Below are 19,544 nucleotides of genomic sequence, written 5' to 3'. Positions count from 1 at the left end.
TGCTTTTGGGAATAATATCTAGATTTGCTGTAAAAATGTATCCTTTACATACACAACATATTATATGTGAGATTAGGATTAGCACGTCACATCATAGTCCACAGCAAATAGTTGTCATGTTCATGTCAGGATCTTCCTAACTCTACAGAATTACTTGAGGCACTTACTTGCCGTACTCACCTGAGGATTCTTTTCATTATCTGATCAAAGTTTTCCAAATCATCCTCCTAGCAAGTCAGTTACATCATCGCCTCGTCTGCTTCCCAGTGTGGTGTTGTCGCCTAGCCATCACATTATTCTGAAATCATCTGCCAAAGTCTTTACTCATCTATATTTTGTTCCTGCCATTTCCACAATAAAATTTCAAGTTGAAGTTGATTTTACATCTGTCGTTATCATTGTGTCTGTGCCATACCAATGACAATATGCATAATGCACAACATTTCTGCAGCTCACATCCATGCATGTTTTTCAGCCCAAATATTGCCCATGACTCCTTGTTTGTGATGGGTATCTTTTGACCTTAATAGTTTGAAGGAGAATAAACCACCCATAGCATGTTTTTAAAATGTCTGAAAAACTAAAAGTTAAGTGATAATGGTTTAATTCAAATAAACTGGGATAGACTCAAATGCTTGCATACAAATATGCAGCAAGGATGTCTGTGGTATTAACAAGCAATTTCTGCTTATTCTGAAATGTATGTGCTATCACCAGTAAAGTACATACTTTTAGTGTGTAGTGTAAATATACTGCCAGACTACTAAATACATTTTATTAGTTTGCTAGTATGCAAATTTATCTGTACATGTTTTACGTGCTTTATAGAGTCAAATTTTAATTAAAATTAAATATAAGCTTTAAAAAAAGCACAAAGCTTCAATTTATCCATTGGGAAAAATGAATAAATAAATAAAATGCGTGAGCCTTTATGACATATTTGGGAAATATTGTAATTACCAGCACAACTTTCTTGGGGAAGAAAGTCATGCTGCGATAAAGGCATAAACAAAATATACATGCTAAATAATAATACTGTCACATGTTTAGTCAGTTTTGCTTGTGTTTGATTTGTTCCTTTGTTCAGTGTCCCGCCACTTCTTGTTTCCATGGTCACTGTCATTGTGAGTTAATTTAGTTTAGCTGTGTCTGTTTAATTATCTCATTTGTGTTCAATTTTTAAGTTCCCTTTTTAACGTTCCTGTGAAGTTAAGATTGAAGTTTATGTTTGATTGTTATCTTCTAAATCTTCGGCCTCTTCCTGGGTCACCAACTACTAAGCTAATTAAATAATGATGTGATTTATTTTTTTTTAAATTAAAAAAAATTCAGAGAGCGAATGTTTATTGACCACATACACAAAACAATAATAGTTTGTGCTTATTAGAAGTGTTATGACAGTTAGATTGTCTCCCTTGGGTCTAATTAGAGCACCGAGTGATGAAATAAACATGTGTTTTCCTCCTGCTCTGTGTTAACTGACAAAGGTAACAAGCAACAATGAGTAGTCTCATGTTACATCAGTCCTTGGTGGCAATTTCTGTACCAGATGCTCTTCCAAAAAAAATTGCCTCTGCTGAGCTTAATTACTTCAGAAGATGTCATGCCCCTCTATGAAGACTTCATTAACTTTGTTTATTAACATAATTAGATTTAATGTCCTGCTAATACCATATTTAATAACCAGCCATGACCCTTTGACCTTTATAAAGGCGGATAAGCGTTTTACTTCTGCTCATCCCTTTTCTAAACATGCTATCTCATTTAATGCCATTGTTCCAACCAACATTTGGTGGGCCTTGATGTACACTCTTAAAAATAAAGGTTCTTAAATGGTTCTTTGGCAGGGAGTATGGTTCCATGACGAACCTTTAACATCCAAAGAACCTTTCCATTGCACAAAAGGTTCTTTGTAGTGCAAAAAGGTCCTTTAGACTATAAAATGGTTAGGAAAAAAATGGTTCCTTAAAGAACCTTTCACAAAATGGTTCTTCAATGGCATCACTGTGAACCCCCATTTTTTATTCTTCCTGGCACCTTTATTTTTAAGGGTGTATAGGTTCATCTTGGCATATTTGTAACATGATGAATGAGTTAAGACCAGAGAAATGTTGTGATTATCTTAGCATTCTCCTTTTTTGTAACACCTTCATGAAGATCTAGATCATTCATTAATTTGAACAAGCCAATTATAATTTGAACTTAATAATTCTAAAGCATTCATTAATCTTGATCTGTTAACATTTAACTAATGGACCAGAGCTGACATTTTTATAAACTAACTAGGATTACAATACATGTAACAAATGAATTGTTCATTATTGTTCATGTTTGATGATGAATTAAAGTTTTAAAAATTTTCAGTACAATATCCGAAAACCACAAGTGTCATTGCAGCCACCAAGGGAATGCACAAAGTAACGTCATAATTTTAAACACACTTAAATGTATCTACTTATGTATCTTCATACTCATGACTGGAAAAGTGAAAATGGTGCCAGCGAAGTTCTGCTGCTCATGAGCCGTGTGTTGCGTTCACCTTACATCACTGCAGTGGCCTTGCTCAGCTCAACACTCGCCCCTGCTCTGCGTCATAATCCATTAACATTAATAACCACATCCATGAACATGATTTTTGCCCATCCCGATTCTTTTCCACCAGGCGTGAGGTGAAGACCACATCCCAAGATTTTGTTCTCAAAGCATCATCAAACTACACCTTTGTTTTGAATAGGCGACCTCTAGTGGATGGAAAAATTACATCGTACACCTTTAAGGTTAACTAATGGGACCTTATTGTAAAGTGTTGTCACATATTTGCTGAGGTCAGGTATCGGATCTGAGTGAGGAAATGTTTAACAAAATATATTTGTTATTTGGTGTTTACACAACTGTCCTAAAAATACATATAGCAAACTGGATGATGTCAGTTCCTGAGTGAAAACAACACAGACTATAAAACATGGCACACATCTTTTATTTTAGAAGATTTCTTAGACGTCATTATAGTATTGATTTCGGCTGCACTTTATTTTACAGTATGTGCACTTAGGTGTACTTACAGTATGAGTACTGGGCATAAGGAAACTACATGGGTTAAAGTTAGGTTCAGGGTTAGTACCTAGTTATTATTACCCAGTTATTGTAATTACTATAATAAGTACACATGGGAACAGGATACAATAACTGTAAGCTATAGCCTATTGATTCTTCAAAATTATGGTACAAAACTTCTCATCAAATCTAGCAAAAGCTTCTCAATTACTAATATTACTATTTTGGCAACAAAATGTGTTATATGATTTGTATTCACACCTTGCTTTGTGATTGGCTGTTTCTGTTTATAACCAACATTTGCTTTATTCTAATCTTTATCAATGCTTATAGGAATATGTCTTGTTACTATTTGTCACATTTGGAATGTACTGAGCTTTGCTACTCCCCTCTCACAGCTATCACCGAGTCTAAAGCGCAATATGTGGCCATCTGTATGCCTCTGTGACACTCTTTAATGTGTACTCTGCCCAAAACAATCCACTGCATTATTATCATCCATGTTCTCTGTTCCATAGAGCACAATATAATCTTTTTTATCTTCATTGCCTTGGTTCCACTTCATGTAAGAGGCCAAAACCAGGACACTTGGTTGTCCCTTCAGCAGGATTCTTCATCGAGAATGTGCAGTTTGGTCGCTGTAGCAGTCATCAAGTCTGACTAAGTAATTTGTATATAGGCATTCAGTGGGCAGTCCCTATCCCTGTTGTCCTTACCCCGATGCAGAGGTGAAACAGAGGTGAGGAAATTGACCCCCAACTATGAGAACAAACTATATATACACCATCACCAAATGTTTTAAGCACCATCTGGTCAATAGCACTATAGACGTAAACATTCACACAGTTTGACTGTCACTAGGAAGATCAAAGACTGACAAACCCCCTCACTGGAGAGTCTGTACTAAAAAATGCGTAATAATGCCCTTTAACTTATAACAGTGAAGGATAGCCGGAAAATTCAGGGCTCTGTCACACATCCGGTGCAATGCAGCACCAGGCTTGAAGTTTTTTGCAAGTTTCAGCCCGACGCAGTTATCAATTTTATGTCCTGCGCCACATTGTTTAAATAGCGAATGTATTTGCACCCATTTGTGCACCCTGGTCTGAAAACAAGTTTTCAGGCGCATTGTTGCCGCGTTTTGAAAGGAAAATGTAAACGACTGCACAATATTTTTATAAGTTACTTAAAGAGGGTGTTTGTTAAATACCCTATACTTATTCACAACACGAGTACACTGCTTATTACACACAGGGATGCGCAGCAGCACATAAACCTTTTTAAATATTAAAAATATAAGGATTCCTCTCTGAAGAAGTGGTCAGTCTTTCCACTTCCAAATTCCACCCTGTAAATAATACATATATGTAAATAGTACAGTGAATCTGCCATGGTGCAAGTGCAACTGGCTTTTAAAAGGAATGGGAGATAATACCTTTTGTGGGAGATTTGTTTATTGCACGTTATGCCCAAAACACAGCCATGACACTAAGAGAATAGGGACAACCCTATTAGACTTTATGCATCGGGCACCCCAATCATTTCCTCGCTGTTAAACTAGGAAAAGTAGATTCGGACACACCCTAAGTGCACTTGTGTCATGTGCTTTAGACCATGTGCTTAGATTGTTAAAATTGGGGACTCAGTCTACGGTGGGGAAAGAGTAAAATAGATTTAGTAAATTCCATACTACCAGTGGACTAGCCTACACAATACAATCCAGAAACTTGGAATTTGGAAAATATCTTTTTATTTATTTATTTATTTATAAATCAATATTTTTTTTAAATAAAATGTAAAATGTAACTTTATAAGACTATATGTAAAACTATGCGAAAAAAAGAAGAAGTTTTTATTAGGTTACTTAATCAAAAGAGTTAACACATCTACAAGCCAAGTATATTTAGAATATTTGATTATACTTCTCAATCAAAAGATTGAGTACATGTATAGTCCAAATATACTTAGACATTTCTGTCAATATAAGTCAAGTATACTGTAGTGCAATTTTAAGTATATTTCTGAGAGGTAGATATAAAGTAAACTGAAAGTATATTTATTTGTAGTTTAAAATAAGTATACTAATAGCACCGTTGAATAAACATTTTTGTAAGGGATGAGAGGATGTAGGATCAGCACAGATTCTCAAGTTTATAATCCCACATCATCTACATGAAAAAGGCGCCATGCCAAGTGGAAGAGCTTACTGTTCACACGTGGCAAGTTCAGCTGAGGTCAGTTTTTACTCAGATGTTATTTATGGGGAAGTTTTGTAACATTGTGTTTTTATTATGTCAAAATCAGGTGTGTTACAAAAATGGCAAGCTCTGGTAAGAGTAAATCAGATGTAAGAGGCTTTAAAACTGATATTCCACTCCAGTTGTTGCCTTCACTTATTCAGCTTTGATGTCCATTTGTAGAGCAGGCCCTCTTAAATGTTGATATTCACAAATGGGGGTCAGATATTTGAATTATGTTGTTTTTATGATGGTCCCATGGTGCTTCTGTATACTTGTGTTCGGATTGCGGGATGTCATTGCATTCTGTTCAGATAAGATTATTTCAACAATAGATTTGCTGATGCAGACATATGTTAAGGTGAACTGGAACATTAAACTGGATTTGTAAAGCTGAGTTACCACAGTCTGACAACTCAACATGTGCATTTATTTTAAATGATAAACAGACCTATTGAAATCAATGGACAGTCTTTCTTTTCTTATAACGCAAGATAGCACAGCTAATGGCACCATCTTGTGACTGAAAACAGTTAGACATGTGGCATTGTAATTAACTCTTTCCCGCCAGCATTTTTTTCTTTTTGGTCAGTTGTCAGCCACCGGCCCACCGCCAGGGTTTTTGATCATTTTCACAAAAATATATTGGCCCACAGAATATTGTGTTGTATGAAAATCTGAGCATGCGATATATTATAAAAGAAAGACCAAACTCTGCTTCTTAAATAGTTTTATTCTAGCATAATGCATTCCTTTTTTATCACCACTATATATATATATATATATATATATATATATATATATATATATATATATATATATATATATATATATATATATATATATATCTTATTATGTATTATATGCAACGTGGTATTACCCCCCCCCCCCCCCCTCGCGCGCACACACGCGCGCACACAGGCTGATGGCTCATCATGAGCTGTGCGCGTTTTTTTGCATGAGAACTCGTTGAGCTATGAGGAGGAATCAAAGGATGCGGGATAACAGTAAACGCATTACTATGTAAGACTGCTTAAACGTCTTATAATCTCCCTTATAAGATGTCCTCTTACTTTAGCCTCTTTATATTTGTATACGTACTTAATATATCTGACAAATCATTCGGTGAAATATTTACTTCGATGATGAGCGTGAATCAAGCTGTTTTCGCAGAGAGACAACTAATCGAACATTTAAGAACATACATAGAACTGGAAATACAAAGAATCGACGATATAAAAAGGTAAGAAAACAAAACAATTCCATCATTTATGTATTAAATAGTGATCAGTTTATTAAGCGATTAAATAGCCAAAACAAGATAGTCACGTTTAGATACATTACGACACTTTTAAAGTGGCATTAGTCTAAAACTGTGGTTACCGTGGGAAATTGTGATATTTCTGTGGCATATGTAATATTCTTTTCAGATAATTGAATAAAAAAAGCTAACAAAACTACAGCATTCCTGTATCATATTCATTATGGCAACTACACCAACTCTAAAATGTTTTTAAATCAATTGAATGGATTTGAACAAAATGTGTTGTTATTGCGTTTAACCTTTTGTAGGTTTTTATCAAGAGTCACATCATTACACAGTGGGGTATACAATGAGCCATCAGCTACCATAGGTAATCCAATTGTTGCATTCAAACTGGTCAAGAGACTTAAGTCTGAATGGTTGAATGTTGTCCACAGCAATGAAGCCGAAGAAAACATCAAAGGTAATATGCATTTTTTAAAATTACTTTTGGTTTGCTTGTGTCCTACTTAAATCTAACCCTGCAGAACCCCCATTTACTTTCTTTAAGCGCTTAGAGAGGGCTACAGGAGAATAGAAGGCAACTTACCCAAACTGGAGGATCTCCAGGGGGCAGCGCAAGGGCTGATGAGACTTCAGGATGTGTATGAACTACGTGTGGAGGGGCTTGTGCAAGGTCACTTCCAGCAAATCACAAATGGAAATAATGTTGACATTTACAAACCTCCAGTGTCTGATACACTCTCTGGAGACGACTGCTTCCTTGTTGGAAAGGTAAGAAAAAAAGTTTTTATCATCTATTATATATATATACTTATTTTCAGTCTGCTTTTAAATATGTCTGCAAAACATAGTGTGGCTTTAAAGCTAATAATTTCTTATTTGTCTCAAGCTTAACTCTTAGCGTTACTGCCCACACTCTCAAAGTTTGGAATGTATTGTGGATCTCTGGGAAAGCCTCTGGAAAAATGTGTTCAGAATGTGTTCCCGCTTGAGCACAATTCCTGATGTAGATTCCATATTGCTAAATTTCTTTACTAACTGTTGCCTCTTTTGTGGTGAATAACAACTACCAAAGGGTTTATACTTTTCTTTCTTTGTGCATAAAGAGTAGCACTGTTTTTTTTTGTCTTGTAATAAGCACCATCTGTCTCTTCACCAACATTCATACAACTACAGGGTGAAATGCTATGTTGCCAAAGATTGGCAACTTCTTTTAACATTCTTAAAGGAAAGAATCAAATAACCAGTGACTAAATGGTTTTTGACTGAAAACCTTTTTTACTGTTTTGTAAGAAGTGTTCTGAGCCCAAGTGTCAGACATGTGGAATGTCATCAGCTTTTTTTCATCATGTTGTATTTATGTTGTTACATCTGTGAGAGCTTTATGTTCGTAGGTGGCCTATGATTTGGAAGATTACTACCATTCTGTGCAGTGGTTTGAGGAGGCAGTTCGTCTCTTTCGAGGAACAGAATGGAGTATAGAAAATGAAGGCACACTTGAAGATGCACTAGACCATTTAGCTTTCTCTCACTTCAAGGTATGGTTCCTCTTACAAGTCTTTGTTTACACCTGGTATTTAGATGATCCGATCTATGTGTATACAGGGTCCAACAAATTTTGTCAGATCACATTTGGAGGTATTCAGAAATGCATGTGACCACATTTCATAGTGTGCCATACCAAAGATAAAAGTAAAATATTTCAGGCACTAAATAAACAAACAAAAAACTTGCTTGTGTGGGTGGATTAAAATGTTAAAATAAAATAAATAAAAATAAATGTTGAACTGGGAAAATGTGACAGGGTTATTATAGTTATCAACACTAAAATCACACTTGAAATAAAATACAATTGTTACTTGAAATAAAATACAAAAAACAAAAAAAACTTGCCTTTCTTTGTCTTATCATTGGTGGTTCCGTATTATCCATTGCTTTAAGCGAATAGTATTTTTGAAATGTGGTTTAAACATATCTACTAAACGGAATAAAATTAGACATAGTTGTAATATTACTGTATGTTATAGGTTTACTAATATTTGATAATGTTCTACACACACACACACACACACACACACACACACACAAACACACACACACACACACACACACACACACACACACACACACACACACACACACACACACACACACACACACACACACACACACACACACACACACACACACACACACACACACACACACACACACACACACACACACACACAATATTGCCAACAGTTTTGGGACGCCTGCCTTTACATGCACATGAGCTTTAATGTCATCCCATTCTTTATCCTTAAGGTTTAATATGGAGTTTGGCCACTACTTTTAGCTATAACAGCTTTAACTCTTCTGAGAAGGCTTTCCACAAAGTTTAGCAGTGTGTTTATTATATATTTTTTTACCATTCTTCTAGAATTGCGTTTGTGAGGTCAGACACTGATTATGTTGGACGAGTTTGGAAGTTTGGAAGTCTTTAGCTATTGACTCTACAGAAAGTTGGCGACTTCTGCACACTGTGTGCCTCAGCATGCGCTGACCCTGCTCTGTGATTTTACGTGGCCTACCACTTTGTGGCTGAGTTGCTGTTGTTTCAGCTTTGTTATAACACCACTAACAGTTGATCATAGAATATTTAGTAGTGAGGACATTTCACAAATAGACTTATTGCACAGGTTGCAACCTATCATGGCACCACGCTTGAATTCACTGAGCTGAGAGTGACCTATTCTTACACAAATGTTTGTAGAAGCAGTCTGCATGCCCAGGTGCTTGATCTTATACACATTTGTCCATGGAAGTGAATTATTTGGAGGGGTTTCCCAATACGTTTGGCAATATAGTGTGTATATATTGTTAGGAATAGGGACCATAGTTTAGAAACCAATACCAGTTGTGTAGAGTCAGGAGTGCAATTAATTGAAGAAAAATATTACTGAAAAATAGTTTGCAGTTTCATCAGCTGAAGCCAACTTCAAGTCTCACAAGGATTTTGCAGGCTGCGCTCTCTGCATACATATATATATTATGAACAGGTATACCCTTTTCCAAGGCCTGGCTTTAGGTTACATTGTTTTTTGATTGGATAAGAGAAACTAGATAGAAATAGTAAATCCCCCACATGCTCAGTTAATTCTTAAGTCTTAATAGATCACTTGTTGATGCTTTCACCCCGGAATTAGGCATGTAGTGACCTTCCATGTCTGGAGCAGGCGCCAGCTTGCCCAGAACAACATAGTGTCACTTTTCCTAGGATGCCTGTTGTACACCTTCAATTCAGATCTGTAACACAGATTACTGCGCACATACACAGATACACAGTTTCTCAACTTCACACATTATCAAGTGTCTGTTTCTGTTTTATTCAAGTATATATATATATATATATATATATATATATATATATATATATATATATATATATATATATATATATATATATATATATATATACTTGAATTCTCCAGACATGGAAGGTCACTACATGCCTAATTCCGGGGTGAAAGCATCAACAAGTGATCTATTAAGACTTAAGAATTAACTGAGCATGTGGGGGATTTACTATTTCTATCTAGTTTCTCTTATCCATATATATATTTATATATATATGGATAATCAATATATATATATATATATATATCAATATATATATTTATATATATATATATATATATATATATATATATATATATATATATATATATATATATATATATATATATATAAATAAGAACATAACTATATGAAATACTCTTTTTTTAGACTGGAAACATATCCTACGCCCTCAGTCTCTCTCGGGAACTATTGCTTCATGGTAAACCTCTGCAGTCTACTACCAGGCGATAAGTGAGACAGTGAGAGAAAAAAAAAACTTGGCAAAACAAATCCATCTGTTTTTAATTCATAAATAAGGACTGATTTAAATTGAATCTATGTAGAAAAAAATTCATATTTCATCACAATGCAATTTTAATCTTTTCTTCAAGATCCTATGAACAGAAGGGTACATTTCAATGTGGAGAAGTATGAGAAGCTCCTTGATGAAAGTCCGCCTGTTACTAACCAAAGCCTGGCTTTGAAAAGACCTGACACCACCTATCAGAAAACCAGGAATGTCTATGAGAAGCTCTGCCAAACAAAAGGATCTCAGGTATCATTTAATACTATGCCACACAACTTGTGATCGACACAATGTAGTGTTAACTATTCACCAGGGGCTCTATCTTTTCGATTCAAAACGGTTGTTGGAGGTGTTATAAGAAACTCAAATATAAAATATTAGAAAAGGGAAAGTATTCACACATTGAAACTCAGAATTCATTTCAAGGATGATTACAGTTTCTAAATGGAGTAAACTTCCTTAATTATAATACTGACATTCATATGACTATTAAATGCTTTATATCATAAAAAAAAGAAAACAAAAAAAGCAGCCACAGTCAAAGGACGAGCTATGGCAAATCCGTTGTGGACCTTGGTAGAATTCCTCATGGGGCTGCCTGAAAAAAATTATACAGCAACGTACCGAAGTGAATTACTTCAGTTTTGGATCATGATGAAGGTCACATGAAATAATGACCTGCTTTAAATTTCTGTGCAACTAGTGACACCAAATGGAATTTCATTCTCTTTGTTTAGGATACCCAACTGGACAATAACACATTGGCTCAACCAATGGTGTCAATTTGGTACTTGTATGTCATACCAATGGAAGGCAGGGCAGTGTCTGAATTTTGATTGAATATCCACCTTATTCCTGATTTTGAATTATGCGTGGCACTTCGGTTTGGGGAACTTCCCTTCAAAAAGACTGAAACTAATAATTTCAAATCATGAGGTTGCCCTACAAACAAAGCTTATATTATCTGATTGGTTGTCAGTTTTCATTGATGTTTTATTTTCAGAAATCATGAGAATAACATAATGCTTTGTATTTTAACGTGACATGTTATAACAAGAACACCTGTGGCAAGAGCTCTTTTTGGTCGCTGCTTTTTTCGCCTCATGATTATTTAATTTTTCCCTTTGCACTTTGCTGTAATAGAAGGAGAACATATAATGCACATTTGTGGTTGGTTCTCCCAATTTAATTTATGATGTGCCCCTTTAATAATTAAGAATCTTTCTTTTTCTGCTCATATCCTTACGTCTATTTTCAGGTTTGTTTTCACAGGCACATACAATTTATTATCTGTAAAATTGTTGGAAATTACTTTGAAATAGTATCAAGCAATGCTGAAGTTAATGAAAATGTTTTTGTAAGGCAACGTATGTTACAGATATATATTACTACAGTCATATATAAGCCATCCGTTATTACTGTGGGAGAAAAAAAAACGTGTTTTAAGGGTTATTCATGGTTGGTTTTTACCTGTTTAATAAGTAGCTTGTTGATGCTTTTAAACTTTTAAATGTTTTTAATGTGTTTAATGTTCATTGGTTGAAGTAGAACGACGTAATCTCATTGTACCCAGTTTAAAAATAAAATAAAAAAAATAACGTTCATAGAGCGAGCCTTTCTCTCATTGTTTACAGCTGAAAGGAAGTTTCACCCATAATTCACACAAAGTGTCATGAATAAGGTAGATACTCTTTATTTTGATGATTCGGGTTGGTGATGTTAATGGCATAGAAATTAAACATTTTGCCTTTATAAACAATTAAAATGTATTTATACTTACAAATTGTTATGCTGTTATGCATCACGTAATATTTGTTGCTTGTTGAACATTAGGGTTTTAATGTTATTTTAAGGTGAGGCAGAATTAAATGAATGGCAAAACTCAGCATTTGCCACCTCACGTACCTCCAGGGGTACGCATACCCTAGTTTGGGAACCACTGACCAAGATAAATGTGCTTTTAACACAGTAATGTTTTTTATTGCATTCACAATGACAGCATTTGATTGAGGGTTATAGTTAATTAGTTATGTTAACTTAAGTGTAATATAATATATTTGTTTATGCTTATCAGTTAAACTCATTCTTGTTGCTATTTACAACTTATTAATGATTATTTGAAACCTCTTTGGAATATTTAAGTTTTAAAGCCTTAGAAATAATAACACTTTCTTTTTTTCAGCCGAAACATTTCGAGAACCCTAGATTGTTCTGTGACTATTTCACCAATGGCGACCCTGGTTTACTTCTGCAACCAATTAAACGAGAGCTAATCAGCCTGCACCCTTATGTTGTACTCTTCCATGGTTTTGTCACCCGACCTGAAGCTAAATGCATCAGAGAATATGCTATGCCAGGGGTGAGTGTACTGTTTGCATTAAGCTTTAATGTGGAAACATACAGAATTTGGTATAAAATAAGTAATTCTTAGGACTTAATTAATTAAATTAATTGATAAACCATGAACCATGCTGCCTTATATATTATGCACAATCAAGAGTGAGTGAATATGGATCAGAACTCAAAACTCAATTTTTATTTTTTTTATTGAGAACTGGATGTAATGTTACTTGTATAATTTGTGGTTTGAGGGAAAAAAGGTTGGCAAAGACTTCCGCTCTCACTTGTTGCCAGTTCTCAGCTGAGGCTGTTCTGCTTTTTTTGTTTGTAATAATAATAATAATAATAATAATAATAATAATAAATAAATAATATATATATATATATATATATATATATATATATATATATATATATATATATATATATATATATATATATATATATATATATATATATATATATATATATAAATAAAATTTACCCTCTGCTGAATAAGACATTTTTAAGAAACTTTTCATCTGAGTTAACATGGAGAAAGTGTTTGTATAAAACCATTTTCTCAAGAGAGACACAAAATGTTATGACATAGTTTTCCCTCCTTTTCCAGACATATTTAACCATACAACTTAAGTCAGCTTCAAACTGAGCTGGAAAGAAGATGAAGAGCACATTACGTGAACAAGTCATGCGGTTGGAATCAACTGTGCTTACAGCTCGTCAGTTATTCCACCCAGAGTGTTTTTGTAGGGGAAGACTGAGCATTAAATCACTTGTTTCCGTCACTTTTTTTTATTTTTTATAAAGTCTGCCAGTAGTTCAGATTTTGTTTCTTCTTTCTGGAATTCCCACAGAACAAAAACTATATATATATATATTTTTTTTTTCTTTCTAGTTTTCTCTGGAGAAAAAGTACAAATTTAAAGAAAGATACACAGTGACTAAAATGTATAAATATTTTTTTTAAATGCACTTTTAAATGTTTCCCTTCAGCTTAGAAGATCAGTGGTGGCATCAGGATTAAATCAGGCCACAGCAGAATATCGCATCAGCAAGAGGTACAAGTCACTTTTTTCTAAAGGCCCAATGAAATCAAAGTTAGCTCATCTTTATTCTAGTGTACTCCTACAATATTCAAATCAAACTTATCTCAATGGTAAATGATACTAATAATAATAAGTTATAATAATAAGTAAGTTTCCAATAATATATTTTTTCTTTCTTTCTGTGTGTAGTGGCTCTCACATTAGAATTTTTGTTAATGATCTTTCAGTGCATGGCTTAAAGAGTCAGTCCACGAGGTTGTGGGCAAAGTGGATCGACGCATCACTATGGTCACTGGGTTGAATGTGCAGCCTCCTTATGCTGAATATCTCCAAGTTGTAAATTATGGCATTGGAGGACATTATGAACCACATTTTGATCATGCCACAGTGAGTAACAAGAATTGTCTTTCATTCTAAAAAGACATATTTAAGGAAAAACATTTACAGAAATATACAAATAATAAAGAAATACTTCCAATGCATACATTTCCTATTCATCCTATTCATAATTAATTCATAATCTTGTATATACACATGATGCATGCCCATTTTGTATAATGCGACTACTAATGTGTATGTTTACATTTTTATGAAATCGTATTTTTTTTTTTTTACAGTCTGACTCGAGTCCATTATATAGGCTGAAAACTGGAAATCGAATGGCCACATTTATGATATATGTAAGTCAATAAATAGTTCAGCTCCAACTTGATTCTAAATTAAAATTCAATATCTCGCCAATGCAGTTTTGAGTGAGAACGTCAGTATATGCATTTTGGAAGCATTTAGCAGTAACCAAAATTATTTTAATATAACTTGTGTAAACCACTTGGCAACTTAATGCTTTTTTCCTTTTTAGCTGAGCTCTGTGGAAGCAGGAGGATTCACAGCCTTTATTTATGCTAACTTCAGTGTGCCTGTAGTAGAGGTATAGAATTCCATACATTCTCACAGATTCACTTAAGACAGAACATAACAAGACTTCACACTGTAGAGCTTTCAGAATGCTGTGCCCTACAATGCTGATCAATAACAGATTGTTTTCTATTGAGGTCAGACATTTCGTTGGATATCCTGTTACAACAAAAGCTTTGGGTTTGGGAGTCAGTGTTATTTCAATAAATTAACTATTGGTGAAACCTGAGCGATAGCTATCTAGAACTTTGCACTTTCACCTCAAGGCACTCAGGCTTTCACCAGCCAATAAGGGGAGGTCATCACTGCGCGACCTCTCGCAAAAGAAATATGTTAATCAAGGTTCATAATCCAGGATTTTGGCTATTGTGTACACTATCAAAGAAGCTGTAAGACTACTTAAACATAATATACTGATAAATAAATTGGGCATTTTCTTTATTCTCTGTAAGTATCAATACGTTTTCATTTTTTTGTGTTTGCTTTCTAGAATGGTGCTCTCTTCTGGTGGAATCTTCATAGAAATGGTCAAGGAAATGGTGACACTCTTCATGCTGGCTGCCCTGTCATTGTTGGTGATAAATGGGGTATGATTGTTGTATCACATGGTGTCTTGTTTGCCATCATAAGGACATATCACAGATGTTTCTGTATTGATATGGCAGCAAATGCTGTGATGCAGTTTTGAAAAGAAACCTTTAAAAGGTCAAAAGTTTAAAAAAAAGTTTTTATGTATGTTTATAACAACTGTCATTAAGTGTCATTCGCTCAATTGTGTCATTTTTAATGCAAAGATGACATTATGGAGTGATGGTGACAAACTTTAAAATTTAAAGTTTTCATAACAAACACATCTCACATAATGTCATCTTTGCATTAAAAATGACATAATTGAGCGAATGACACTTAATGAAAGTTGTCATAAACATGCATAAAAACTCCTTCATATTCATAACCTGGCATTTTCATACCTTTTCCTGAAATCTATAGGGCGATATCTCATGTACTCTGCACTTTGATGTTAGGTCAGGTTAATTTTATATTTACATCGATATTTTTAATAATACCTTTTAGGGCTGCACGATTAATCGAAATCGAACCGCAATCGCGATTTGGCTTGTGTGCGATTATGAAAGCTCAAAGGCTGCGATTTAAATTAAAAAATAAATGCCCAGTGTGTTAGCGAAGAGCGGCTCTGTGATCAACGCTGCTCCGTCTGAAAGACTGCGAGTTTGAGTCGTTTATAACATGCGTTTGAAAAAGCAACACGAGTCAAACATCTTCACAAACTAGTGAAGCACTCATAAACCTGTTAAGCAAAAGACAACGTTTAACAACATGTTTTACCTCACTTCATATGAAAGTCGAGTGTTTGTGAGCTGATGTGGCTTCTCATCAGAGTGAGGCAGACGATGCGTTATTTTATAGTATTCTATGTCAATCAGCACTGCATTATAATACACTTTATTACTATGAAAATACCTTTGACGGCTTGAAGAACTCAAATACACCATTTGCTGCAGTTGTGTTTATTGTCGTCATCTTTAATCAAAGCGTCTCTATCTTCTGTTTACAGAACGTCATTACTTCTCTGAGGCAAATGTGGCGTTTTCCGCTCAAGGGCGCCCTCTAGCTTTCAGTATGAATTAAAAACTTTGGATAATCAATAATAAGAAAAAATTAATACATTTTAAAACTTAATAAACTTAAAAAATTATAAATTTATTGGACAATCCATGTTTTTCTTCAATGTACAGGAGTTTTCCCCCACAGTGGATGCACAAGAGGTTCATATTTCATATTAAAGACAGACTTTAAGAAATTGAAATCACAGATAAACAACAACAACAACAAACAAACAAACACACACACACACACACACACACACACACACACACACACACACACACACACACACACACACACACACACACACACACACACACACACACACACAATATTGCCAACAGTTTTGGGACGCCTGCCTTTACATGCACATGAGCTTTAATGTCATCCCATTCTTTATCCTTAAGGTTTAATATGAAGTTTGGCCACTACTTTTATTTTATTTTTTTTACAATAACTCCTTAGGCTTAGACCTTTATAATGTTTTTAGTTATAGGCTGTCTGCATATTAATAGGTAACCCAGCAGTTTTTTTTTTTTTTTTTTTTTTTTTGTAAAATAAGTTTTCTGTACAATTTTACAAAAATAATAATAATTAGTATTAGTATTATATTTTTATATTTATTCTGACATACTCTTTTTATTTGTAATTATGAAAATGTTATTGTAATGGTAATACGTCTTATTTTTAAAAATATTTTAGCAGTAATAATAATCATAATAATTATTATTAGTCACATTAATATAAAAACACAAAATGTTATATACACACACTTTACATTTGTAAAAAATATATATATAACAATAATCGCATTTTAAATCGCAATCGCAATTTTATCCAGAATAATCGCAATTATATATAACAATAATCGCATTTTAAATCGCAATCGCAATTTTATCCAGAATAATCGCAATTATATATTTTCCCCAAAACGTGCAGCCCGTATACATTTTAAAGTAATATTTCCAGAGATATATTATTGAATTTACAGGCTATAGTGATTTTGCTGTTGTAAACACTGTTACTGATTTTTTTTTTTTTTCATATTAAAATTAGTGCTGGGAATCGATTTAGACAAATTAACTAAATGATTACATTTTTTTCTGTAATTAATCAAGATAAATCACGATTTAAAAACATGGGCATTTTAAATATTTTGATATTGTAATAATTTCAGTTACTCTCCAAATTAATGTAGAAACAATTTAAAGACAACATATTGTAAATATGTGTTGTATTGGCATCTTTTTATGAAAGAAGGCCAGTTTCACTGATACTAATGTCTCTATGAAACTTTATGACATTGCATTACAGTATAAATGAAAGCTACCAATTTCAATATTTAAAAACCAATTAATTTAAGTGAACTTAAAACAATCTTTATATAAACCCATTATAATAAATTTTATATTTACCGGTGGCCTTTTAAACATAAAGCGTAATAGTAACACCTTTCTGAACTGCACAAATAAATTAAATACAGATGAATTATCATTAAAGCTGCACTTTTCTCTGTGATGAACATTATTGACATGAACATGATTGAAACCTGTTCTGAATTTATATAGGCCTAACGTTATATTTTTAATGATACTAAAAAACAGATATAGGCTAATTCAGATTATAAAAAATCAGTATAAGCCTTTACCAGTGTTTTTTAAATAAATACTGGAATAAAAATAGTAGGTTAAAGTATAAATAGTTTTTAGTAAAATAAAGACAAGACTGTGTAACTCTACGCCCGTGAAACTTTTCTCCCTCAAACAGCAAACTAACGTTAACGTTACTGGAAACAGCAATATAAACAACAGCTCCATGCTCTCTCCACGTCGTTCTTGTAAAATGATAACAAATAATAACTAACTAAACAAACACTTTGCTGAGAACAACACTTAACGTTACCGCTGTATTGAAGAATCCGCTTTTCAGTCCACTCTCCACTGGCGGGCACGAGGCCGCGAGCGGCGTGAGAGATGAGGTCGTCGGGTGAAAGGTCATCATCATGTGAATCATTTTATTGTTTAATTTATTTAATTTTACTAATAGTTAGATTGGGCAGGCCTTCACAAAAGGGCCTTTAATTATATATATATATATATATATATATATATATATATATATATATATATATATATATATATATATATATATACACATATTTTATTTTTTATTTTTTTCTTGACAAAAAGGGCACTTTGGCCATCAAGGGGCAAAGAGAGATGAGGTCGTCGGGTGAAAGGTCATCATCATGTGAATCATTTTATTGTTTAATTTATTTAATTTTACTAATAGTTAGATTGGTCAGGCCTTCACAAAAGGGCCTTTAATTATATATATATATATATATATATATATATATATATATATATATATATATATATATATATATATATATATATATATATATATATATATATATAATTTTTTTTTTTTTTTTTCTTGACAAAAAGGGCACTTTGGCCATCAAGGGGCTAAGAGGCAGGTGCTCCACCAACCCCATGCACGTGTCTGCTTTAATGGGATATGATTTACTTATTTACTCATCTGTAACATAAAAAACCAAACAAAAAAAACAAGATATCCTTAAATGTATTTCAAGGCCTTTAAAGCAATATGCTTTCTGTGAGAAACAAACCAATATAAATACATTCACTATATTTTATTTTCCAGTTGCCAATAAGTGGGTTCATGAGTATGGACAAGAGTTCCGACATCGTTGTAGCCTTAATCCTGAGGAGTGAAGGAAGCATGAGACCATTTAAAGTCCAAGAGTCAACAAGAGTCAAGGCCAAGGGTAAAGCATTTGAAAGCTAAAACCACCTGCACTTCATAACTGATTTGAGCATTGGGAATAAAGGATAAAAACATGGATAATATTCATGGATGTCTGAAGGGCACAGGAAATTTCAACAGTGTGTGGGTTAGGGAATGGTTTGGCATGCAGCCCAAAGGGCAAGCTGACCTCTTGTTCTGGCTTCCCTAGATACACACCAGAATGTTTAATGAAAATGTGAAATCATTTGTTTTGATGAATATTTTGCGGTAACACCTGTTTTGTTCTGACAGCAAGCAATATATAAATATTTTTTTTAAATAAATAATTACAGTAGACATTGAAAAAGTATATGTATGTGTGTAAATCTGGTGCAACG

At 33.7% G+C, this 19,544-nt stretch overlaps 1 protein-coding gene across 1 annotated transcript; it reads left to right on the top strand.

The window, feature by feature from the left end:
- Nucleotides 1-6,239: 6,239 nt before the first annotated feature.
- Nucleotides 6,240-19,536, top strand: p4ha3 (prolyl 4-hydroxylase, alpha polypeptide III). Its single transcript, XM_067451819.1, has 13 exons — nt 6,240-6,534; nt 6,864-7,018; nt 7,106-7,329; nt 7,953-8,096; nt 10,327-10,378; nt 10,551-10,714; nt 12,648-12,824; nt 13,799-13,863; nt 14,079-14,238; nt 14,469-14,531; nt 14,711-14,779; nt 15,257-15,353; nt 19,063-19,536. The coding sequence occupies exons 1-13, from the start codon at nt 6,353-6,355 to the stop codon at nt 19,131-19,133; spliced, it is 1,623 nt and encodes a 540-aa protein (XP_067307920.1). The 5' UTR covers nt 6,240-6,352; the 3' UTR covers nt 19,134-19,536.
- The last annotated feature ends 8 nt before the right edge of the window (nt 19,537-19,544 follow it).

The sequence above is a fragment of the Pseudorasbora parva genome, chromosome 8, assembly GCF_024679245.1.
Source record: "Pseudorasbora parva isolate DD20220531a chromosome 8, ASM2467924v1, whole genome shotgun sequence".
Classification (NCBI taxonomy): Eukaryota; Metazoa; Chordata; class Actinopteri; order Cypriniformes; family Gobionidae; genus Pseudorasbora; species Pseudorasbora parva.
Note: the sequence above shows the minus strand (reverse complement) of the source record. Positions and strands in the feature narration are given on the sequence as shown.